This window comes from Bubalus kerabau, chromosome 8 (genome assembly GCF_029407905.1).
Source record: "Bubalus kerabau isolate K-KA32 ecotype Philippines breed swamp buffalo chromosome 8, PCC_UOA_SB_1v2, whole genome shotgun sequence".
In the NCBI taxonomy this organism is placed as follows: domain Eukaryota; kingdom Metazoa; phylum Chordata; class Mammalia; order Artiodactyla; family Bovidae; genus Bubalus; species Bubalus kerabau.
This window is the reverse complement of record NC_073631.1, coordinates 19,121,413-19,146,553: the sequence shown is the minus strand read 5'-3', so window position 1 is coordinate 19,146,553 and position 25,141 is coordinate 19,121,413. Positions and strand designations below refer to the sequence as shown.

The 25,141-nt window shown below is 41.4% G+C and overlaps 1 protein-coding gene and 1 pseudogene across 12 annotated transcripts in view; both read left to right on the top strand.

Annotated features, from left to right (window-relative positions):
• Window positions 1-25,141, top strand: part of ICA1 (islet cell autoantigen 1) — a 164,440-nt gene that overhangs the window by 65,123 nt on the left and 74,176 nt on the right. For 6 of the 12 annotated variants that reach the window (XM_055589833.1, XM_055589837.1, XM_055589835.1 and 3 more), the window contains exon 7: window positions 1,073-1,168. The exons of 5 other annotated variants lie outside the window; for them this stretch is intronic. In XM_055589833.1, the coding sequence (XP_055445808.1) occupies window positions 1,073-1,168 (96 nt within the window). Of the gene's footprint in view, window positions 1-1,072; window positions 1,169-13,904; window positions 14,053-25,141 lie in introns of those variants that run through there. One more of the 12 variants, XM_055589841.1, reaches the window with a different exon arrangement.
• On the top strand, window positions 18,284-19,030 carry LOC129658476 (60S ribosomal protein L7-like; annotated as a pseudogene).

Here is a 25,141-nt window from a genome sequence, read left to right as displayed (position 1 = left end):
CAGTAAGATAATTAGGGAGTTCCCATATGATGACGGGCTTCCCTGGTGGCTCAGCTGGTAAAGAATCTGCCTGCAATGCGGGAGACCTGGGTTCGATCCCTGGGTTGGGAAGATGCCCTGGAGAAGGGAAATGCTACCCACTCCAGTATCCTGGCCTGGAGAATTCCATGGACTGTAGAGTCCGTGGGGTCACAAAGAGTCGGACACGACTGAGTGACTTTCACTTTCACTTTCATATGATACTACGGGGCTTCCCAGGTGACTCAGTAGTAAAAGAATCCACCTGCCAAAGCAGAGACTTCAGAGATGCAGGTTCAATCTCTGGGTCAGGAAGATCCCCTAGAGGAGGAAATGGCAACTCACTCCAGTATTCTTGCCTGGAGAATCCTGTGGACCAGAGGATCCTGGTGGCTACAGTCCATCGGATCCCTGAGAATCGGACACTACTTAGCGACTGAATATATGATAGCTCCAGTTTTCTTAAAGTAGTGGATATAGATATCCCCTGAGAATAAAGGGAAGAAGAAGAGTGGGCTTAAGAAGACAGGTGAAGGCATGACATATTTGACTAAAACCACATTTAGAGGCATGAGTGCCTGATTGAGGCTAGTCATCAGGGCCACTGTGTACAGCTGTGTAGGCATTGCACAAGCTTGCCGTACCTCAGAGGGGCACTATTCACCTCATAGACATCTCAGATTTATGTATGTGTCATGACAAGTTTCTGATAGATGGCAGTAAAGTATCTTGTTCTTGCAAAGTCAAGACATCACCACAGATTTCTGACAGAGGAGTAAAGTGTCTTGAGGAAGGGAGGTCGTGTTCTAATTCACATGCAAGCATTGTTTGGGATGCCTGTATTGTTACTCATGCAGTTAGAAGATAATACCAGTCTGCCCCAGTGGTGGATTTTTCTTCAGCACACAAGTTGCCACAGGCACAGACACGAGAAGGTAGGAGATGGGTCCCTTCCATAGCTGGAGTTTTCTAGGAAGTTACGACCTGAGTAGAAAGAATGACTGCCAGAAGAGCCAAACAGTGTTTGACATGATGTCCATACAACCCAAGCTAGATGAAGAGGAAAGTGAGGACAGAGGTCAGTGGATCTGAAGCGTCTGTAAGAATGCAGGCCTGGCTATCAGCTGTTACACTGGGAGCTCCTGAGAAAGTAAGTCTCAAGGATGGGAAGCTGTGATCAAAGAGTCTGATATTTGGTGATTCTGGAGGTAAGAAGTTTCTGGTGATGTTAGGGTCGGCATGGAGCAGAGGTGAGTGTGCTATTGATAGACTTAGTCTTTCAGTTCAGTTCAGTTCAGTCGCTCAGTCGTGTCCAACTCTTTGCAACCCCATGAATCGCAGAACGCCAGGCCTCCCTGTCCATCACCAACTCCCAGAGTTCACCCAGACTCACGTCCTTCGAGTCAGTGATGCCATCCAGCCATCTCATCCTCTGTCGTCCCCTTCTCCTCCTGCCCCCAATCCCTCCCAGCATCAGAGTCTTTTCCAATGAGTCAACTCTTCGCATGAGGTGGCCAAAGTACTAGAGTTTCAGCTTTAGCATCATTCCTTCCAAAGAAATCCCAGGGCTGATCTCCTTCAGAATGGACTGGTTGGATCTCCTTGCAGTCCAAGGGACTCTCAAGAGTCTTCTCCAACACCACAGTTCAAAAGCATCAATTCTTCGGCACTCAGCCTTCTTCACAGTCCAACTCTCATATCCGTACATGACCACTGGAAAAACCATAGCCTTGACTAGACGAACCTTTGTTGGCAAAGTAATGTCTCTGCTTTTGAATATGCTATCTAGGTTGGTCATAACTTTCCTTCCAAGGAGTAAGCGTCTTTTGATTTCGTGGCTGCAATCACCATCTGCAGTGATTTTGGAGCCCCCCAAAAAATAAAGTCTGACACTGTTTCCACTGTTTCCCCATCTATTTGCCATGAAGTGATGGGACCAGATGCCATGATCTTCGTTTTCTGAATGTTGAGCTTTAAGCCAACTTTTTCACTCTCCACTTTCACTTTCATCAAGAGGCTTTTGAGTTCCTCTTCACTTTCTGCCATAAGGGTGGTGTCATCTACATATCTGAGGTTATTGAGATTTCTCCCGGCAATCTTGATTCCAGCTTGTGCTTCTTTCAGCCCAGCGTTTCTCATGATGTACTCTGCATATAAGTTAAATAAGCAGGGTGACAATATACAGCCTTGAGTACTCCTTTTCCTATTTGGAACCAGTCTGTTGTTCCATGTCCAGTTCTAACTGTTGCTTCCTGACCTGCATATAGATTTCTCAAAAGGCAGATCAGGTGGTCTGGTATTCCCATCTCTTTGATAATTTTTCACAGTTTATTGTGATCCACACAGTCAAAGGCTTTGGCATAGTCAATAAAGCAGAAATAGATGTTTTTAGACTTAGTCTTTACTCAGTGGGATAATGGGTTTCCCTGGTGACTCAGTGGTAAAGAATCTGCCTGCCAATGCAGGAGATGTGCAGAAGATTCGGGTTCTATCCCTGGTTCAGGAAGATCCCCTGGAGAAGGAAATGGCAACCCACTCCAGTATTCTTGCTGGAAAATTCCATGGACAGAGGAGCCTGGTGGGCTATAGTCCATGGGGTTGCAAAGCATCTGACACAACTGAAGCAGCTGAACACATACCACACACCATGGGACAGTAAGGAAACCTTTTTTTAACCTTTAATTGTCAATGTGCTCAAAAATCTAAAACACAAATCATATCCCAATAACTGAAGAGCTTGATTATGTCAACTTTCTACATTTGAGCTCCAAAACATGAAAATAGAAATTAAATTGAAAGCATGATTAACATTTAAAATACAGTTTTATGTATGTGTGCTTTCTTAGCTATTTCTTAGAAATTACTAAGAGGATTTTAATTGTTTTACTCTTTAATCTGAAAAATATTTTAGCTCTGTTATTTAAGGTAAAACAATTTGAATATCTGTTTTTTAAGATTCTGTGCATTAGAGACATTGACGAATACTTCAATGATTTATGATTTATATGATTTATGAATACTTATGATTTATTCTAGAAATTTTGCTGGTAATTCCTCATAGTGTTATTGCCTGTGTTATTTCAGAATTCTGCTCTGGGAATAAGCCCAGTTGTTTTTGATGTTTTCTGGTATGCAGAGGTAGAGATAGTGCTCCTTTCTTGATATCTGGTGACATATTGGTAAGGCTTGTTTTAAAAATAAGTGCTCCGTGTGTGTGTATGTGTGTTACTGCTCAAGGGCAGAAAAGAGTAGTATTGAGGCTCAAAAAATTTACTTTTGAAAATAGGCTAGCACAATGGAAAGCTATTTAGGTGTGATAAAGTATTAATTATAATAAATGCAAAAGTAGTAAAAAATGTAGAGTTAGGAAAGTATTTGAATAAAGGCCACGTGAGGGATAAAGTTGTGGCTTAGACATAAACATTTAGGGTACATGTAAGCTGAAGTCTGGGAAGTGAATAAAAATGTCTTGTATTCAAGAGAGATGAGAATAATAACTTTCAATATGCCTTATGACTGTGTCTGGGATACAAGGATATCTTGTTTCTCTCTCATGGCCATGTTTCCTTGATTGGATATTTGGATGCTGTTCCAGTTACTATGGCTGAGTAAATTACTCTGAAACTTAGTAGAATAAAACAGCCATTTATCATACTCATAGATTATGTGGGTCAGGAATTCAGACAGGGGACAGAAATGACCCTGGTGACTTCCAAGGCAAAGGACAGTGCAGCTTGGGACTGGCTCTTTTTCTCAGGACACTTGCCCTTGGAACCCAGCCGGCAACCAGCATCAGGCCTGGCCTGAGACAGGTGGGCAGTTTGGGCTTCCTCACAGCTTGGTAGCCTCCCCAGATAAAGAGCCAGTTGGAAGCTTCATCGCCTTTTGCCTTAGAAGTCACACAGAGTCATTTCTGCCTTCTATTCATGATCAGTTCGTTACAGAGCCTTTTCCATGTGTGACTGGAAATAGTACTGTGGCCGTTTTTGCAAAATACACTCTGCCATATACACTTACTGGTTCCTTTAAGCATTATTCAAAGGTGTCTTCCTGAGAGCCAGTGACACAGCCATTTAAAATATATATTATTTCTTGGGCTTGTGGCTACCAAAATGCTCTGAAAAATTAGAGAGCCCCAAATACAAACAGTGCCAACCCTCCCAGAACACCTAAAGAACAGTTTCCTCTCCTTCCTCTACACCTTCATAACCCTCCTCAGCCTATGACCAGACCCCTCCTTCAGTGAGGACTATTGGCTTTCTTACCCTGCCCTTCTCATCAAAACTCAAAACCACAAGAACAAACACTTTTTCACCTCATTGTAATTCAGCCCAGCTAGCTTCCCTGCTGGCTCAGCAGTAAAGAACCCGCCTGCCAATGCAGTTGACTCCAAAATCTCTGTCTCCTATCTAGGGTTTGATCCCTAGGTCAAAGATCCCCTGGAGGAGAAAATGGCAACCCACTCCAGTATTCTTGCCTGGGAAATCCCAGGGACAGAGGAACCTGGTGGACTGCAGTCCATGGGCTCCCAAAAGAATCAGACAGGGCTTAGTGACTAAACAAAAGAACTCTCCTGAAATCTCATGACTTCCCCATGTTCAAAACCTATCAACAATTTTCGGGCTTTATCTTAAGGAATCTCTTCTCTACAGTATTTTATAATGTTGACCACTTCTTCCTGCTTTAAACTCTATGACCTTGATTCTCTGAAACTCTACAACCTAGTCTTCCTCCTCCCTTTGCTCCTTTTCATTGCTGTCTGCTTCTTTGCCCATCATGTTCATGTTGGTTTTTCCCAGGATCCCAACTTTGGATAAATGTCTATTTGTGTTCCTGATTCAACTATAGTTGACTCCAAAATCTCTGTCTCCTATCTAGTCCTCTCTCTGAACTACCAGTTGAGCATCTCTACTTTTCATGAGGAGGTGGGCCAGAACCTAAATGCAGGTCATCTGAAACTAATTTCATCTCCTTGTTTGTTTATATCACTACTCCATCACCTTATTCATTACAACTCATTTCTTTATTCTCACTGAGGTCAAACACTGAGGAATATCTGAATGCCTTATTTTTTTTTGTACCTTCTGTTGTATCTAACAGATCACCAGATTTGTACATTTGACCTTCTAAATAGTCTTTAGATCTGTACTTTGTGTAAGCCTACCATCTCAGCTCTCCTGGGCTACTAAGCTCTACCACGCCTCCCTGCTTCACGTCTGCCTTCCACACTACCCAGTGTGATCTAAAACAAAACCCAAATCCAACCACATCACGTCTCTGCTCAGTGGCTGCTGAGGCCACAGGCCCAAGTTCAAGCTCCTCAACATCCCACAGAACCCACTGTGGCTTTGCTCCTGTCCAAATCTAGGGCCTTACCTCACACCATTTCCAGCCTCATTCTTTATACTGCAAAAACATGACGATGCTGCGTTTCCTCCAAACAACCAGCTGTTTCTTACACTCATCCCTTTGCTTACGTTGTCTCCTCTGCCAGGAGAGAAACTGAGGTCAATACCAATTCAGCAAGTAGGCAGTTGATAACCACTACTGCCTCAGCCTTGAGAAAGAGAACAGAAGTACACAAGGAAAGTGGGGGGTGTGGGGCAGCACAGCGTGCAAGGCAGGATGGGTGGATGTTTGTGACAATGGGTGACATTTGCTCAAACCACATTTTCTGCCATAGGCCATTAGCTTGTATTCTACTTCCATATTCTGGCTTGTGGTAGACCACAGTCAGTATTGTTTGTCACATATATAACTTACGGAAACTTTATAGTTTTCAAAAGAAAATTCATAGAAATATTTGGTTCCAGAATATACAAAATCTTCGGCTGACCAAGTTATCTCTTTGGGCAAACACTTTTGGTTGATTCCCTAACTTCCATTGCAACCCAGATGGTTAGTCTTAAGACAGTACTTCTCCAAGTGTGGTCCACAGCTATATCAGCATCACCTAGGAACTGTTAGAAATGCAAATTCTTTTTTTTTTTAATATGTTAATTTTTATTTTATTTTTCAACTTTACAAAATTGTGTTAGTTTTGCCAAATATCAAAATGAATCCGCCACAGGTATACATGTGTTCCCCATCCTGAACCCTCGTCCCTCCTCCCTCCCCATACCATCCCTCTGGGTCTTCCCAGTGCACTAGCCCCAAGCATCCAGTATCATGCATTGAACCTGGACTGGCAACTCGTTTCATACATGATATTATACATGTTTCAATGCCATTTTCCCAAATCTTCCCACCCTCTCCCTCTCCAACAGAGTCCATAAGACTGTTCTATACATCAGTGTCTCTTTTGCTGTCTCATACACAGGGTTATTGTTACCATCTTTCTAAATGCCACATATATGCATTAGTATACTGTATTGGTGTTTTTCTTTCTGGCTTACTTCACTCAGTATAATAGGCTCCAGTTTCATCCATCTCATTAGAACTGATTCAAATGTATTCTTTTTAATGGCTGAGTAATACTCCATTGTGTATATGTACCATAGCTTTCTTATCCATTCCTCTGCTGATGGACATCTAGGTTGCTTCCATGTCCTGGCTATTATAAACAGTGCTGCGATGAACATTGGGGTACACGTGTCTCTTTCCCTTCTGGTTTCCTCAGTGTGTATGCCCAGCAGTGGGATTGCTGGATCATAAGGCAGTTCTATTTCCAGTTTTTTAAGGAATCTCCACACTGTTCTCCATAGTGGCTGTACTAGTTTGCATTCCCACCAACAGTGTAAGAGGGTTCCCTTTTCTCCACACCCTCTCCAGCATTTATTACTTGTAGACTTTTGGATCGCAGCCATTCTGACTGGTGTGAAACGGTACCTCATAGTGGTTTTGATTTGCAAGAAATGCAAATTCTTGACTGCCCCCATCAGACCTATTCAATCAGAAGTTCTGGGGGGTGGGACCCAGCAACCTGTGTGTTAATAAGCTCCTCCAGGTGATTCTGATGAATGCACAAGCTTGGGAACCACTGGTCTGAGACAGTCTTGATAATTTCATTCTCTCTGACACTAACTGGTTCAATAATTTGTAGGTTACCCAATTCTGACTAGTGAGAGAAAGTTGATCATGTTGGTAAAGAGGCTTCTGTGAAAAATGTCCTTGTTCCTAAGAAGGATACTCAGAAAAAGGCCATGCCTGGGAATTTCCTGGTGGTCCAGTGGTTATGACCCTGCTCTTTCACTGCTGAGGGCCAGACTTCAATCCCTCATTGGGGAACTAAGAGTCTTCAGGCCACATGGCACAGCCAGAAAAAACAAAACAAAACAAAAACACTCCTATACGTACCTGGATGTTATCATGTCTGGTTGTGATCCTGGAATTGCGTCAGCCTTCTGCAAACCATAAAATGAAAAGTGAGTGTTAGTCACTCAGTCGTGTCCAACTCTTCGAGATCCATGGACTCTAGCCCACTAAGCTTCTCTGTCCATGGGATTCTCCAGGCAAGAATACTGGAGTGGGTAGCCAATCCCTTCGCCAGGGATCTTCCCAACCCAGGAATCAAACCCAGGTCTCCTACATTGAAGGGAGATTCTCTACTATCTGAGCCACCAGGGAAGCCCCCCAGGAATCATAAAGGTGCCAGCTAATGGCTAACGCAGTAGGCTCAGAATGGTTACACAGTAGATTGAAATAAATTTCAGTCCTTCAAGGGCTTCCCTGGTGGCTCGGATGGTAAAAAGTCTGCCTGCAATGTAGGAGACCCTCCTTCGATCCCTGGGTTCCTGGAGAAGAGACAGGCTACCCACTCCAGTATTCTTGCCTGAAGAATCCCATGGATAGAGGAGCCTGGCGGGCTACACTCCATGGGGTCACAAAGAGTTGGACAGGGCTGAGTGACTAACGCTCAGTTCTTCAGGCAGCTTTGGAGGCAGTTCTACCTCTTGAGTATGTAGTGTTAATTCACTAAATGCATCATAATTGTTTACACCTGTTTTAACCATTCTCTGATGGCTTGTTTAAAAAAAATAAAAATGGCTGCATATAATTATTCTTTATATATATATACACATGCACTTAGTCATGCCTGAAAGCTCTTCCTTTGTTTTTATAGATGGCACCAAATGGTGATTTTAATTACTTAGCATGTTTGTGAGATTCTTCAAAACCAAGTGAAACCCAGATGTCCCATTCACTTCCATAGTGGTCACACTGCACTTGAACCATCAAATAACGGTGCTCCAAGCCCTTTCCCTATTTTTCCCGGAGGTACAGGCCTTTCCCAGGAGCCCCAGCCCAAGCACCCCAGGGAATCCCCAGGAATGCTGTGCTCCTCCAGTCTGCTGTGCCCATGTGTCCTCAGTCAGCCTGTCAGCCTCCAGTCTGCCTGGCTGCTTTCTGTATCCCTCACCGGCCTGTAAGGGGGGAGAGTTAGAATGCGGATGTGTGAGTCCTGCTGGAATTCACTCCAGATACGGATACTTTCAGAGTCTACTTCTGGAGGATGCCCCTCTCCTCCAGACCCAGCGGGACCCCTTGTCACAGAGATGGCTTCACTCTCCCACCTGGGAGTGTCAGGGCCCCATTGTGCCCCCCTCTCCCGAGGTTCTCAGAGAGGACTGAAGTCTTACTTGTCGAAGGGGAAGCTGTGCTGGAGACACAATCCACCTACCAGGAAGATTAGCACTCACTTTATTTTTGTTTTAATTAATTAATGAATTTTAGTTGGAGGATAATTACACTATTGGGATGGCTTTTGCCATACGTCACTATGAATTAGCCATAGGCATACATGTGTCCCCCACATCTTGAACCCCCCCACTCCCACTCCCTCCCACCCTATCCCTCGAGGTTGTCATAGAGCGCTGGCTTTGGGTGCCCTGCATCATACATCAAACTCCCACTGGCTGTTTTACATATGGTAATGCATGTTTCAATGCTGTTATTCTCTCATATCATCCCACCCGTTCCTTCTCCCACTGAGTCCAAAAGTCTATTCTTTACGTCTGTTGTCTCTCTTGCTGCCCAGTACGTAGGATTTTCGGCACCATCTTTCTAGACTTCATATATATATTACTTTATAATGCATAGCACTTTAGCTCCTCCTCTCTCCCTTCTGCCTCCTTTCCAGTATATGTTCTTGCTTCTGAATAATCAAAGACCTACTCAAGTGCTTTCCTGAGGTCAAAGGAGCAATTTCTCCCCAGAGATGAATTCAGAACTCACTTTGAAGGCCATTTCCCACTCTTTGGCCGTCCAGGTTTTCCAAGATGTGAAAGTTGCGTTTTTGCTGAGCCAGCACTTTGCACAAGCGTCAGGTGCTCTCTGAGGGGTGGTGGTCAGCGGGGGTTAGGGGTTCCTAAGACAAAGCCGGAAAGAAGAGCACCCATACCGGGCCTTCCACGAAGAGCAACACAACTAGACCTCAAAGACTCTAGAGCCACAGGGTCCCTTGGGGTTTGAAAACGGGCTTATCTCATCTCTCCCGCAGCAGTAGAACTCAGCGGCTTCCTTGGCAACAGCACAGCCACTCTCTGGGTCTGGTCTTATTACAAAGTCTCCCCACTGCTCATTGTCTGTCTCCTTCCACATTCCCCAGTTCAGACTTAAGGAGACAGAGTTTGACTGGCCTAGTTCATCAAAGCCTTTTGTGTTTGAGCTGAGTTCCTTTTATACCAGATGACCTCGCAGGTTATTGACCCGGATGGAATGACTCCCTCGGGTCCGGTGTCAACCTCAGGTCTAATCAGCTGTGTTGACAGCATGGAGGTGGGGATAAGAGGCCAGGTCTCCACAAAGCCACTCCACTTCCGGAAACAGGCAGTGGTTACTCCTTCAGCAGAGGCTGAGAGTAGGGCAGTTTCCCTGAAAGGAGCCTGTGGGGTCCAGTCGGGGTAATTATGTTGCAGTGTAGCTACGTGGTGGCTTTCCTGGTCACTCCGTGGTAAAGGATCTGCCTGCCAGTGTAGGAGACGCAGGCTTGGTCCCTAGGTCAGGAAGATCCCCTGGAGAAGGAAGTGACAACCCATTCCAGTATTCTTGCCTGGAAAATCCCGTGGACAGAAGAGCCTGGCGGGCAGCACTCCATGGGGTCTCAAGAGTTGGAGGCAACTAAACAACGAAGTGGTAGAATGCAGTCCCTTCTACAGGGAAGCAAGGAAGGCTGCCTTTTCATTAATGATTGACATCTACATTCTGACCTCATCAAGCTGTCCTTTCTGGGCCTCTGTTTCTTTTTCTTTCTTTCTTTCTTTTTTAACTTTTTATTTTGTATTGGGGTATAGCTGATTAACAAACAATGCTGTGTAGTTGCATGTATACAACAAAGGGACTCAACTATACATATACATGTATCCATTCTCCCCCAAACTCCCCTCCCATCCAGGCTGCCACACAACATTGAGCAGAGTTGGATGTCAGTTTCTTCATCTGCAAAATGAAACAGTTTATCTTAGTGATTTCTAAATACCTTTCACTCAGGCCTGGTCCCAGTTGTACAAGTCCAGCCTTATACAGTATTTGGAACTCTCTTTAGGAAAAAAAGCCTACAAAATTAGGCGTGAGGTCTTTGAAGGGGCCCTGACTCAAGCTTGCTCCATTTCATATAAATCCATCTCTGTTTAAATGCATTGTCGACTGAGGATATTTTCAACTTATCCTGATAAGAGTTTGTCAGGATGTAACTGCTGTGTAAGTCAAGATTAAGATCTGTATACATTCTTCAAGGTGTATCCATGCTTCAAAGACAGTAGCAGTATATCTCAGCTAATGTGTCTCTTTAGGCCCTTGATACATTGTAGCTTATATCTGTTGAGTTTGTACTTGTTGTTACCATTGTATTGCACTATATCTGCCTCTTCACACAACATGGATCAGTAGCTCCAAAGAAATTCCTGGTAATGTAAAAATTGAGACAAAGATACTGATGTAATAATTCAGGACAACTAACTTTATAAATAATAGTGAACAGAGCTTGGAAGGTAGGGTGGGTAGGAGTGGATTGTGATGTATATTTGCTGGTTGGGTTTCACACCAGCAACCAAAAAGGAAAAGTTCTGAAAGGAAATATGGGATTATGGAAAAACTAGATTTAACCGACTCATCAAAGTCGGGGCAAGAACAATTACGGATTTTTTCATGATATTTTCTCCATAATGTCCAATGTACATCTGTTAAACTTAGGGGGAGAGGGATTTCCCCCAGAATAAGACAAAATGATGCTTTGTTTCTAGTATAAAGTTAATGAATTTTAGTAGCAAAACAGAGGAAAATAGTAGAATGGGAAAGACTAGAAATCTCTTCAAGAAATTAGACATACAAAAGGAACCTTTCATGCAAAGATGGGCACAATTAAGGACACAAACTGTAAGGAGCTGGCAGACAAGATTAAGAAGAGGTGGCAAAAATACACAGAACTGTATGAAAAAGATCTTAATGATCCAGATAACCATGATGGTGTGGTCACTCACCTAGAGCCGGACATCCTGGAGTGTAAAATCAAGTGGGCCTTAGGAAGCATCACTATGAACAAAGCTAGTGGAGGTAATGGAATTCTAGCTGAGCTATTTCAAATCCTAAAGGATGATGCTGTGAAAGTGCTGCACTCAGTATGTCAGCAAATTTGGAAAACTCAGCAGTGGCCACAGGACTAGAAAATGTCAGTTTTCCTTCCAATCCCAAAGAAAGGGAATGCCAAAGAATGTTCAGTCCATCATACAGTTATGTTCATTTCACATACTAGTAAGGTTCTACTCAAAATCCTTCAAGTTAGGCTTTAGCAGTACATGAACCAAGAACTTCCAGATGTACAAGCTGAGATTAGAAAAGGAAGAGGAACCAGAGATCAATTTGCCAACATTCGTTGGATCATGGAGAAAGTAAGGGAATTCCAGAAAAACATCTATTTCTGCATCATTGACTACACTAAAGCCATTGATTGTGTGGATCACAGCAAACTGTGGAAAATTTTTACCAGGCCACCTTATTAGTCTCCTGAGAAACCTGAATGTGGGTCAAGCAGCAGTAGTTAGAACTGGACATGGAACAACTGACTGGTTCAAAATTGGGAAAGGAGTACGACAAGGCTACATATTGTTGCCCTTCTTATTTAACTTACATGCAGAGTACATCATGTGAACTGCCAGGCTGGATGAATCACAAGCGGGATTCAAGACTGCTGGGAGAAATATCAATAACTTCAGATATGCAGATGATACCACTCTAATGGCAGAAAGTGAGGAAGAACTAAAGAGCATCTTGATGAGGCTGAAAGAAGAGAGGGAAAAAACTAGCTTGAAACTCAACATTCAAAAAACTAAGATCATGGCATCCAGTCCTATCACTTCATGGCAAATAGATGGGGGAAAATAGAAACAGTGACAGACTTTATTTTCTTGGGCTCCAAAATCACTGTGGTTGCTCACTGCAGCCATGAAATTAAAAGATTCTTGCTCCTTGGAAGGAGAGCTATGACAAACCTAGATAGCATATTAAAAAACAGAGAGATCACTTTTGCCAACAAATGTCCATATAGTCAAAACTATGGTATTTCCAGTAGTTGTGTATGGATGTGAGAGTTGGACCATAAAGAAGGCTGGGCACCAAAGAACTGATGCTTTCAAATTGTGGTGCTGAAGAAGACTCGAGAGAGTCCCCTGGACAGCACGGAGATCAAACCAGTCAATTCTAAAGAAAATGAACCTGGGATATTCATTGGAAGGACCGATGCTAAAGTTTCAATACTTTGGCCACCTGGTGCAAAGAGCTGACTCATTGGGAAAGACCCTGATGCTGGGAAAGATTGAAAGCAAAATGAGAAGAGGGTGGCAGAGGATGAGATCATTAGGTAGCATCACTGACTCAATTGACATGAATTTGAGCAAACTTTGAGAGATCATGAAGGACAGAGGAACCTGGTGTGTTGCAGTCCATGGGTTTGCAAAGACTTGAACACAACTTAGTGAATGAACAACAACAAAGTCCTATTGATAAAGGCATTTGCACCATTGTTCATGCTTTTTGAGTAAACCTGGTCCATACTTTATCAACTCAGAACTGAGAAGCTGTGTTCTTTAAGGAATCAATGTGAAGAATGCAACTTGCAATGCCACCTCTCTTTTTTTTTTTCCTCTTGGCTTTTTGCTGCTTTATTGTTGTTCAGTTGCTCAGTCGTTCCCTTGATATCTCCTGTTTTCTTTCCCATTCTATTATTTTCCTCTATTTTTTTTGCCTTATTCAGTTAAGAAGGTTTTCTTACCTCCCTTTACTATTCTCTGGAACTCTGCATTCAGTTGGGTATATATTTCTCTTTCTCCCTTGCCGTTCACTTCTCTTCTTTCCTCAGCTATTTGTAAAGCCTTCTCAGACATCCACTTTGCCTTCTTGCATTTCTTTTTCTTTTTGATGGTTTTGGTCACTGCCTCCTGTACAGTGTTACAAACCTCCGTCCATAGTGCTTCAGGCATTCTGCCTACCAAATCTGATCCCTTGAATCTATTTATCACCTCCACTGTATAATCATAAGGGATTTGATTTAGGTCATACTTGAATGTCCTAGTGGTTTTCCCTGCTTTCTTCAATTTAAGTCTGAATTTTGCAATAAGGAGTTGATGATTTGAACAAGCTGCAGATCTTGTTTTTGCTGACTGTATAGAGCCTCTCCATCTTCGGATATAAAGAACATAATCAGCCTGATTTAGGTGTTGGCCATCTGATGATGTCCATGTGTAAAATCATCTCTTGGGTTGTTGGAAAAGTGTGTTTGCTATGAGCAGCATGTTCTTTTGACAAAACTGTTAGCCTTTGCCCTGCTTCATTTTGTACTCCAAGGCCAAACATGCCAGTTATTCGGGTTATCTCTTGACTTACTACTTTTGCATTCCAATGTCAAATGATGAAAGGGACATCTTTTTTTTTTTTTTTTTTGGTGTTAATTTTAGAAAGTGTCATAGGTCTTCATAGAATTGGCCAGTTTCAGCTTCTTCTGCATCGATGGCTGGGGCATAGACTTGGATTACTGTGATGCTGAATACCAAGATCATCCTGTCATCTTTGAGACGGTACTTGTACCCAAGTATGGCATTCAGGACTCTTATTGACTATGAGGGATACTCCCTTTCTTCTGAGGGATTATTACCCACAGTAGTAGATATAATGCTATCTGAATTAAATTCACCCATTCTCATCCATTTTTAGTTCACTGATTCCTAAGGTGTTGATGTTCAGTCTTGCCATCTCCTTGCTTGACCACTTCTTTACTGGGAAACGTGAACAATGGTGCAAATTCCTTAATCATTTATGACTTTGCTCTTTCCCAACACCTAATGAAGGGAACAATTGATATACATAGTTTAGCACAACTTAAAACCGTATTTAAATACTGCAATGGACTGTAAAATATTAGAGCCCACTGTCACAAAAGACTGGATTGGCGTATACTTTCCACCATACCCCAAGTAGACACAGCTCTCCAGCTTTTTTCAGTGTGAAATGCGGTCAGTTGGCTGGTGAGCTGGCCGTGGTCTTCAGTTATAAATATCTCCACAGTGTTGGTTCATGCTCAGTTTGAAAAGGAAGACATTATTTTTGCTCCTCTTCTTTCTTTTAATGTGGTTGGAAAATGGTAGACATAATTTTTGAAGGATCTGAAACATAGTTTTTATCATGTTTTCATGGTTACCATCTTTGTTGTTTTCACCCTTCCCCCAGTGAATACTTTTATTAATGCCCATATGTACATCAGAATTGAAGCAAAAATATGGAGGGTTCCCACATGCCCTCCCTTACCAAACACATAGCCTCCCTCACCAGCAGGGTCCCATATCAGTGTGATATAGTTGTCATAATCAATGAACCAGCATTGATACATTACCAACCAAAGTCTGCCATTTACAGTAGAGTTCACTCTTTGTGTTACAGATTATATGGGCTTGAATAAATGTATAATGTCGTGTATTTACCATTATAGTATCATATGGAATAGTGTCACTAAACCAAAAGAAGAAATCAAATTAAAGACTAATAAAATACAGCAAAATAAAACATAAAATAAAATTCTTATACTAATTATGAACTAAAGTATGACAGAGTTGAGACCAAACATATTAGTCTTATCAATAAATGTAAATGGGCTTAACTCACCTATTTAAAGAAAAGATTTTCCACTGGACTCACCCAGGAAAATTCAACTATATGCTGTATCTAAAATAAAATTGTTAATAAAGGCTAAAAATACAGGGATAAGCAAAGAGTTACCAAGCAAGTGGAAGTAATGTTAATAAGAAAGCAGATGTAGAATATCTATATAACTTAAAAAAAAAAAAACACCTTTTAGGTGAAAAAAAAGGACACTTTTTAACGCTAAAAGCCAAAATTTACAAAGGACATAAAACATTTATGGGTGTCTAGGTACTAAATAATTCAGCAACCACTTTTAGAAAGTAAAATTTACAAGAGATGCAAAGGGAAACACAGAAGAAAAAACCTACTAATAGAAAAATTTAACATAATACTCTCAGTGTAAGACAAATCAAGTTAAAAAAGTAAACATGTTGAAGATTTAAACAGCATAATCGATAAGGATATATATTACACTCTACACTCAGACGACAGAAAATATACTTTCTTCTTTTTTTAAAACTTTTTATTTTGTATTAAGTATAGTCAGTTAACTGAAGAAGGAAATGGCAACCCACTCCAGTGTTCTTGCCTGGAGAATCCAGGGACGGGGGAGCCTGGTGGGCTGCCGTCTATGGGGTCGCACAGAGTCGGACACGACTGAAGCGATTTAGCAGCAGCATAGTCAGTTAACAGTGTTGTGATAGTTTCAGGTAGATAGCAAAGGGACTCAGCCAAACATAGACATGGATCCATCTCCCCAAAACTCCCCTCCCATCCAGGCTGCCACATAACATTGAGCAGAGTTCCGTGTGCTGTATGGTAGGTCTTTATTGTTTATCCGTTTTAAATACAGCAGAGTGTACATGTCCATCCCAAACTCCTTAACTGTCCTTTCTCCCCATCCTTCACACTTTTTTAAGTGAACATGAAACATTCACCAAAAAGATCCTGCGTAAATTGAATTTCTTGAAAATAATAATGAAAAATACCACATAACAGAATCTGTGGGATACATATAAAGCAATGATCAAAGGAATATTCAAAGCCTTAAACACTTAATAGAAGTTAAAGAGGGCAATAAGTAAATTCTCGATTTAAAAAGCTAGAAAAGGAACAAGAAATAAACTAGAATACAGCAAAACAAGGAAAAGCATAAAGATAACATTGAAATTGAGAACAAAAAAAACCCAGTAAATCTAATGAATAAATTAATTATATAAGCCATTACCTAACTCAAGAAAAAAGGGAGAATGCACACATACACAAATAATTTCCTAGAAAATTAGTTTACCAAAATTGATCTTATTAGATTGGCTTATACCAAAAAAAAAAAAAACTTCCTTAGAAGAAATAGAAAAAGTTATTAAAGAATAAGAAAAGCGCCAGGACCAGAAAGTTTTATAGGGAAATTAACCCAAACCTTCAAAGACCAAATGGTCCCATAAATGCTCTATAAATTATTCAAGAGTATTGTGAATGAAGGAAATCTTCTTAATTGTTTTTACTATGGGAATATAATTTCAGTACCTAATCCTGATAGAAACAGTACAGAAAATTATAGACCAGTATCACTTACGAATAGGAATATAAAATTTCTAAATAAAATATTAGAGAATAGAATCTGATAATACATGAAGAAAATAATATACCATGACCAGGTGGGATTTATCCCAGGAATAAGGATGACTCTACATGAGGTAATCAATTAATTTAATAGCCCTATAAATAGATCTGAGGAAGAAAATCATATAATTGTCTTTATAGATTCTGGAAACCTTTTACAATTGTCAACACTCATTCCTGATAAAGTCACTCAAGGAAAAGGAATTGATGGACATTTTCTGAAAATATATAGTTTTATCAAGTATAAATATTCATTAATCTTAAGACCAGCATAAGGGGGAAACATTAGCACTGTTTCCACTAAGATTAGAAGCAAAGCAAGATTACCAGTTGTCCTATTATCATTCAAAAATGTACTAGAAATATTAGCCAATACAAGTAGACATGAGAAACCAATTAGAGGCATAAGAATGGGAAAAGTGAAGCTGTCTCTATTTGCAGATGATATATTAATAATTATGGAACTCGAAAGTCCTAAAGAATTAATGGTAAAACCAAATAAAATAAAAAGAGATTTCAGAAAGCAGCAAGCTATCTAAGAATATACAAAGAGAAAACTGTATTTATAATAGCAACAGTCCTTTGGGTCACAAACATGACTGAAGAGACTTAGCGCGCGCGCGCGCACACACACACACACACACACACACACACACACACGAAGAAGATAAAATGCTTAAGAATAAATTTGACATGAAATATGCAAAATCTTTATAAGGAGAACTGTAAAACATTGCTGAAAGATAAAAATAACTTGACCAAACAGAGGATAAGAAAAAATTTTAATTTCAAATAAGTAATATAATCACAATGAAGAGGGATCGAAGAAGCAAACCCTGATAACTCTGCATGCAGTATTGCAACAACATGCTCTTGGGCTAAAAACAAAATAACTCTGAACAGATACTGAACCCTAGTTAGCAGACCTCTCTTTCTGCAGAAGCATAGGTTGGCAATTCTGAAATCATTTTTTGTATGTTCTAAGGATGAGCAAATAAGTTGTGGATAGTGGGAGTCAGGTTTTGTATTTTGAGAGAGGGAAGCTGCTGTCAGAGTAAAAGAAAAAAATAGAACGAACTCTGCAGTATTGGATTGGAGTTGGAGATATAGGTGTGAACTCGAGTTCTAATACATGTATATACATATGCACATACACATGTAGGAACTAGATACAGATCTGCACGGATTACAGTCTCTATTGTGCACATGAGTGTATGTGTATATGACACATTTGTCTATATGTGTGTGTAAACACTCCCCAGCTCTGTCCTCTGAGAAGGCAGTTGAAGCCGTTGCACCCCAGCTGCAGTGAGCACACCTCGAGCCAAGATCTTTGTTTCTATACACCCAAATTCTCCACTTAAAAGGAAGTAGAGAATAGGGTATATATAGTCCACAAAGAAATGATTGAGGCAGGTGACGTATTAGAACCTTGTTATGCCCCAAAGTAAGAATGTGCTTATGATAGGGATATGTCAGAATGGCAGAGGATCCAGTTTTAAGGAACTCCAGTTGACCAAATCTGGGATGACGTAATCATCAAAATACTAATTTAAGCTCTTTCCTGGCTGGAACTATGGAGGGTGCAGAAGAGAAGAAAAAGAAGGTTCCTGCTATGCCAGAAACCCTTAAGAAAACGCGAAAGAATTTCGCAGAGCTTAAGATCAAGCACCTGAGAAAGAAGTTAGCCCAAAAGATGCTTCGAAAGGCAGGGAGGAAGCCTATCTATGAAAAAGCTAAGCATTACCACAAGGAATACAGGCAGATGTACAGAACTAAAATTCAGTTGGCTAGGATGGCACAAAAAGCCGGCAACTTCTGTGTACCCACAGAACCCAAATTGGCATTTGTTGTCAGGATCAGAGGTATCAACGGTGTGAGCCCCAAGGTTCAAAAGGTGCTGCAACTCCTTCACCTCTGGCAGATCTTCAGTGGCACCTTTGTGAAGCTCAACAAGGCTTCATTTAACATGCTGAGAATTGTGGAGCCATACATTGCATGGGGGTACCCAAACCCGAAGTCTGTAAATGAATCGATCTACAAGCATGGTTATGGCAAAATCAACAAGAAGTGAATTGCCCTGACAGACAACACATTGATTGCTTGATCTCTTGGGAAATACGGAATCATCTGCATGGAGGATCTGATTCATGAGATCTGTACCGTTGGAAAACATTTCAAAGAAGCAAACAACTTCCTGTGTCCCTTTAAATTGTCTTTTCCATGAGGTGAAATGAAGAAAAAGACTACCCATTTTGTAGAAGGTGGAGATGCTGGCAACAGGGAAAACCAGATCAACAGGCTTATTAGAAGGATGACCTAAGGTATCTACCAGGATTATTTTTGTAATTTGGTCAGTTAATAAACAATTGAAACAAACAAAATACTAATTTAAGTAAATAATGATAGTAAATTTAATACTACTGAATAAAGGCTCCATGTGCTACACCAATATAAATGAACAAGTAAACAAATAATGAAGAAGGGAAAGCTTTAGTATAATAGAAAATGCACTAAAAAATGTAGAAGGAATGATGGAATTAGAAAATCACCTTCTGCCAAGTCATCATAAAAATAATTGTTACAAGCAAGAATCATCGTGAATGCTACAACTAACAGATGAAAGTTTGAGACTAGAATAGGCTAATAGAGTTTTGCCAAGAGAAGGCACTGGTCATAGCAAACAACCTCTTCCAGCAACACAAGAGGAGACTCTACACGTGGACATCACCAGATGGCCAATACTGCAATCAGATTAATTGTATTCTTTGCAGCCAAAGATGGAGAAGCTCTATACAGTCAGAAAAAAACAAAACCAGGAGCTGACTGTAGCTTATATCATGAACTCTTTATTGCCAAATTCAGACTTAAATTGAAGAAAGTAGGGAAAACCACTAGACCATTCAGGTATGACCTAAATCAAATCCCTTATGATTATGCAGTGGAAGTGAGAAATAGATTCAAGGGATTAGATCTGATAGAGTGCCTGAAGAACTATGGACAGAGATTCATGACATTGTACAGGAGGCAGGGATTGAGACCATCCCCAAGAAAAAGAAATGCAAAAAGGCAAAATGGTTATCCGAGGAGGCCTTACAAATAGCTGAGAAAAGAAGAGAAGTGAAAAACAAAGGAGAAAAGTTATACCCATTTGAATGCAGAGTTCCAAAGAATAGCAAGGAGAGATAAGAAAGCTTTCCTCAGCAATCAATGCAAAGAAATAGAGGAAAACAGTAGAATGGGAAAGGCGAGAGATCCCTTCAAGAAAATTAGAGATACCAAGGGAACATTTCATGCAAAGATGGGCACAATCAAAGGCAGAAGCAGTATAGACCTAACAGAAGCAAGAGATATTAAGAAAAGGTGACAAAAACTATACAAAAAAGATCTTAATGACCCAGATAACCACGATGGTGTGATCACTCACCTAGAGCCAGACATCCTGGAATGCCAAGTCAAGTGGGCTTTAGGAAGCATCACTAAGAACAAAGCTAGTAGGGGTAATGGAATTCCAGCTGAGCTATTTCAAATCCTAAAATATGATATTGTGAAAGTGCTGCACTCAATATGTCAGCAAATTTGGAACACTCAGCAGTGGCCACGGGACTGGAAAAGGTCAGTTTTCATTCCAATCCCAAAGAAAGGCAATGCCAAAGAATGCTCATACTACCACACAATTGCACTCATCTCGCACGCTAGTAAAGTGATGCTCAAAATTCTCCAAGCCAGGCTTCAACAGTACGTGAACTGTGAACTTCCAGATGTTTAAGCTGGATTTAGAAAAGGCAGAGGAACCAGAGATCAAATTGCCAACATCCGTTGTATCATCACAAAAGCAAGAGGTCCAGAAAAACATCTACTTCTGCTTTATTGATTACACAAAAGCATTTGACTGTGTGGATTACAACAAACTGTGGAAAATTCTGAAAGAGATGGGAATACCAGACCACCTGACCTGCCTCATGAGAAATCTGTATGCAGGTCAGGAAGCAACAGCTAGAACTGGACATGGAACAACAGACTGATCCAAATAGGGAAAGGAGTACGTCAAGGCTGTTTATTTTCACCCTGCTTATTTAACTTATATGCAGAGTACATCATGAGAAATGCTGGACTGGATGAAACACAAGCTGGAATCAAGATTGCCAGGAGAAATATCAATAACCTCAGATATGCAGATGACACCACCCTTATGCCAGAAAGTGAAGAACTAAAGAGCCTCTTGATGAAAGTGAAAGAGGAGAGTAAAAAAGTTGGCTTAAAACTCAACTTTAGGAAAACTAAGATCATGACATCTGGTCCCATCACTTCATGGCCAGTAGATGGGGAAACAATGGAAACAGTGAGAGACTTTATTTTGGGGGACTCCAAAATCACTGCAGATGGTGATTGCAGCTGTGAAATTAAAAGATGCTTATTCCTTGGAAGGAAAGTTATGACCAACCTAGACAGCATATTATAAAGCAGAGACTTTACTTTGCCAACAAAGGTTCGTCTAGTCAAAGCTATAGTTTTTCCAGTAGTCATGTATGGATATGAGAGTTGGAATATAAAGAAAGCTGAGCACTGAAGAATTGATGCTTTTACACCATGGTGTTGGAGAAGACTCTTGAGAGTCCCTTGGACTGCAAGGAGAACCAACCCGTCCATCCTGAAGGAAATCAATCTTGAATATTCATTGAAAGGACTGATACTGAAGCTGAAACTCCAATACTTTGGCCACTTGATTCCTCATTTGAAAGGGCCCTGATGCTGAGAAACATTGAAGGTGGGAGGAGAAGTGGACGACAGAGGATGAGATGGTTGGATGGCATCACTGACTCAATGGACCTGAGTTTGAGTAAACTTTGGGAGTTGGTAATGGACAGAGAGGCCTGGCGTGCTGCAGCCCATGGCATCGCAGAGAGTCGGACACCACTAAGCAACTGAACTGAACCAAACTAAAACTAGGATATTTGCATTGTCTCCAAATATATCGCAGCAAGCTGCCTTTTGTTTACAAAGGGTAAAGTAGTAACTAAGTGGAGAAACGTGACAACACCATCCTAACCAAAAGGTTAAGGTTTACATTGCTCTTAATGGGGCCATTATGCACTTCTGAATATACTACATAGAGAAGAAGCCAGAGTAACATTTGTATTATGCTGTCAGAGGTGTGTGACCTTAATCTAATCACAGGGACACAAAGGACAATTCAAAATGTGCAACATTCTATGAAATGCCTGGCCTGTGTAAGAACAGACTCAGGAACCATCAGATTAAAGGAGACTGAAAAGTCATGACAACTGAATGCAGTGTGTGATTTTAGACTTTCTTTTTCTAAAAAATATCATTGGGACATTGGGCAAAATCTCAGTAAGATTTTATAGATTAGATAATATTTCAATGTTAATTTCCTGATTTTGACAAGTTTACATAAGAGTATCCCTTATTTTTAGGAAATGCACATTGAAATACTTAGTAATAAAGGAACATTATAATCCACATTTTAAACAGTTTGGGGAAAATATGTGTATTTATGTGAGTTTAGAAAAAGAAAAGACAGTTTAGCAAATGTTAGCATTATGAGACTCTAGGTGAAGTGTATCTAGGAATACAAAGAATTCTTGCAACTATTCTGAAAGTCTGAAATTATATTTGATGACTTCATGGTTTGAACTTTGGTACACTCCTTTATAATGTTATTCAAATTAAGAAATTAAGCATTAGCATGATGGAATGGCACTGAGAAAAGTGACTATTAATTCTGCATATAATATCGTATTTATATTGTAACCATGGTTGCAGGTGGCACAGTGGTAAAAGAATCCGCCTGCCAATACAAGAGATGCAGGAGACACGGGTTCGATCCCTGGAGTTGGGAAGATCCCCTGGAAAAGGGAATGGCTACCACTCCAGTATTCTTGCCTGGAGGATCCCATGGACAGAGGAGCCTGGAGTCCATGGGGTTGCAAAGAGTCAGACACGACTGAGCACACACTTTTTAAAACATGATTGCAGGAGTCACAATGAAGTGCAAGCATATGTCTTTGCAACTGTAGTAAAACCTGGTCTGCGTCTTTCAGGTGTGATGGTCTAGGGTTAGCTGGTATCAGCCACCTTATGCACCAAGACAGTGATTTCAGTCATTCTCACATAAATTGGAGGAGGGGAGGGCAGAGGGGCAGCTGTAATTCTGCTAGATTATTGGAGCTTACAGAAGTCAGATAATGGTTCCTCACATTTGCTGACTGCTCTGTGGCTATGGAATAAACAACTCTGATGGCCGTTTAGTCATCATTCCACTAGAGTCATGTCCCCGAGGAACACCAGTGCAGTAAAATTTTAGAAGCTAAATGTTTAACTCTCCAGGCTGTCTGTGCAAAACAAAGCAAGGTTCACAGAAGCAAGCTTCCTTGTTCACTAAACACTCAGCCCAGAAGAACTGAGAGATTGCACATGTCACTGTGAACCTTGCACTGTCAGATTTATAAACTTCACAAACCAAAAATAGATTCTGTGGTTGATCCAAAAACCTACAGTCTCACGATAAACGCATGGTGGGTGAAACCTTTCAGATGTTAGTTTTAGTTCCTACTCTGTTCCCCTGCGTGTGATTGAATCAGGTTGAGCTGATTTGAGCCTGGGAGAGGAAATATTGCCTCGGTAGGATTTTCTAGGACCTCTGAAGAAAGATACCAAATAACCAGTTTGGGTAGGTTTTAGGATCCTCCAGGGGGCACCAGAACACTCCAGTGTAGTCGATCCCATTTCGTTAAGCCCAGAAAGGCTAACAGTGTTACCTGTTATAATTGATTCACCCACTGTAACTTTCTCAGTTCCACTAACACTTTTTTTCGTACATTTGCTTTTTTCTTCTTTTTTTCCCTACATTTGCTTTTACAACATTTATGAGTTTATGGAGTGTTTCTGCCTCTGAGGAGGCAAAGGAAGGAAAGAGATCATCTCTTGGATGAGCCTTAGAAACCAGAGCCATGTCTCCTCAGGGTAAATATGAAAGCTCTCAGCCCACTCTCAGTGTAAGGATTTTCCAAATGTTCCTAATCTGGCTGGGGGTAGGGGGGAAACTTGAGGAAACTGAGAATTCATTCACTTTCTCAGCTTCAGGCTGTATATAAGCCACCCTGTTATTATCATTATTAATAATAAACAGTGAATGTCAAATAGGCACTTCATGGTGGATTTTTATATGAATTTTATGCAGAAGTGAGGGGTTGCCTGGCTACTGCATAATATTAGTCAGTTCTGATCCAAGAGCACAAAATTCCGACAGGCCTCCCGAGCCTGTCCCTCCAATTAGTGGCTGCTTCATTACGAATAAAGAACCCTCATTACTGTGGGCCTTCAAGTGAAATAGGATCCCCTACCTCTTGAAATCTGCCTTTCTAAGTACAGACGGTTCCCAACTTACCAACAATCCACTTAAGAACCACCAAGGCATTCAGAGGCTGCCTAGACTCCTGCAGCTGCCGCCCGCCCGGGCCCCCTGCCCAGCCCCCCTGCCCAGCGCGCCTCCCCCCCCTCCATGCCCCTGGTCTGCTCAAGGGAGTTCTGCCCTCCCCCCCTGCAGAGCCAGCTGCCCACCTGCCCGCCAGACTATGGACTCAGAGCTGGGGGTTCAGTGAGGCCTCCGAGCTACCGCTGGTTTTATAGCTGAGCTCAGCTATGGGGTAAATAGGCTTTTGTGGCCTGGCCTGGGAACCGAACCACCATTTATAAAAAAAGAAAAAAGAAAAAAAAAAAAAAAACTGTCTCCATGGGAGAATGTATTGTGCATTCCCAACAAGGAGCCAACAAACATTAGAATGTCTGTGGAAACTGCCTCTATGCTCCCAGCAGGGCAGAGACGAGGAGGAAGGGTGGCCGAGTGCGCTGGGTTAGGGTACAACTCTAGCTCTAAGGCCCTCTCTCCCCCAGCACTGAAGAGCCTTGCAAGCCCTTGAATCTCTCTGCAAAACAATGGGATTGGACTAAATGAGTTAAAAACATCTTTTTGGTATGGTTGATCAAAGGTCTATCCTCATTTCATTCCTTCCTTCCTTCCTTCCTTCCTTCCTTCATTCGTTCACTGGCATTTTACTCAGACTGTGTGCCAGACTCCAGACTAAGTGTGGGCTTCCCAGGTAGTACTAGTGGTAAAGAACCTGCCTGCCAATGCAGGAGACATAAGAGACAGGGTTCGATCCCCAGGTCAGGAAGTTCCCCTGGAGGAGGACACAGCAACCCACTCCAGTATTCTCGCCTGGAGAATCCCTTGGACAGAGGAGCCTGGTGGGCTACAGTCCATGGGGTTGCAAAGAGTTGACATGACTGAAGCAACTTATCACACACGCACGCTGTTAGGGATACATTGAAGGAATTCAGATCATATAGATCCTTCCTCTCGGAGTATTGAGTGCTTGGTAGGGGAGACAAATGTCTAAGCAAATGCTTG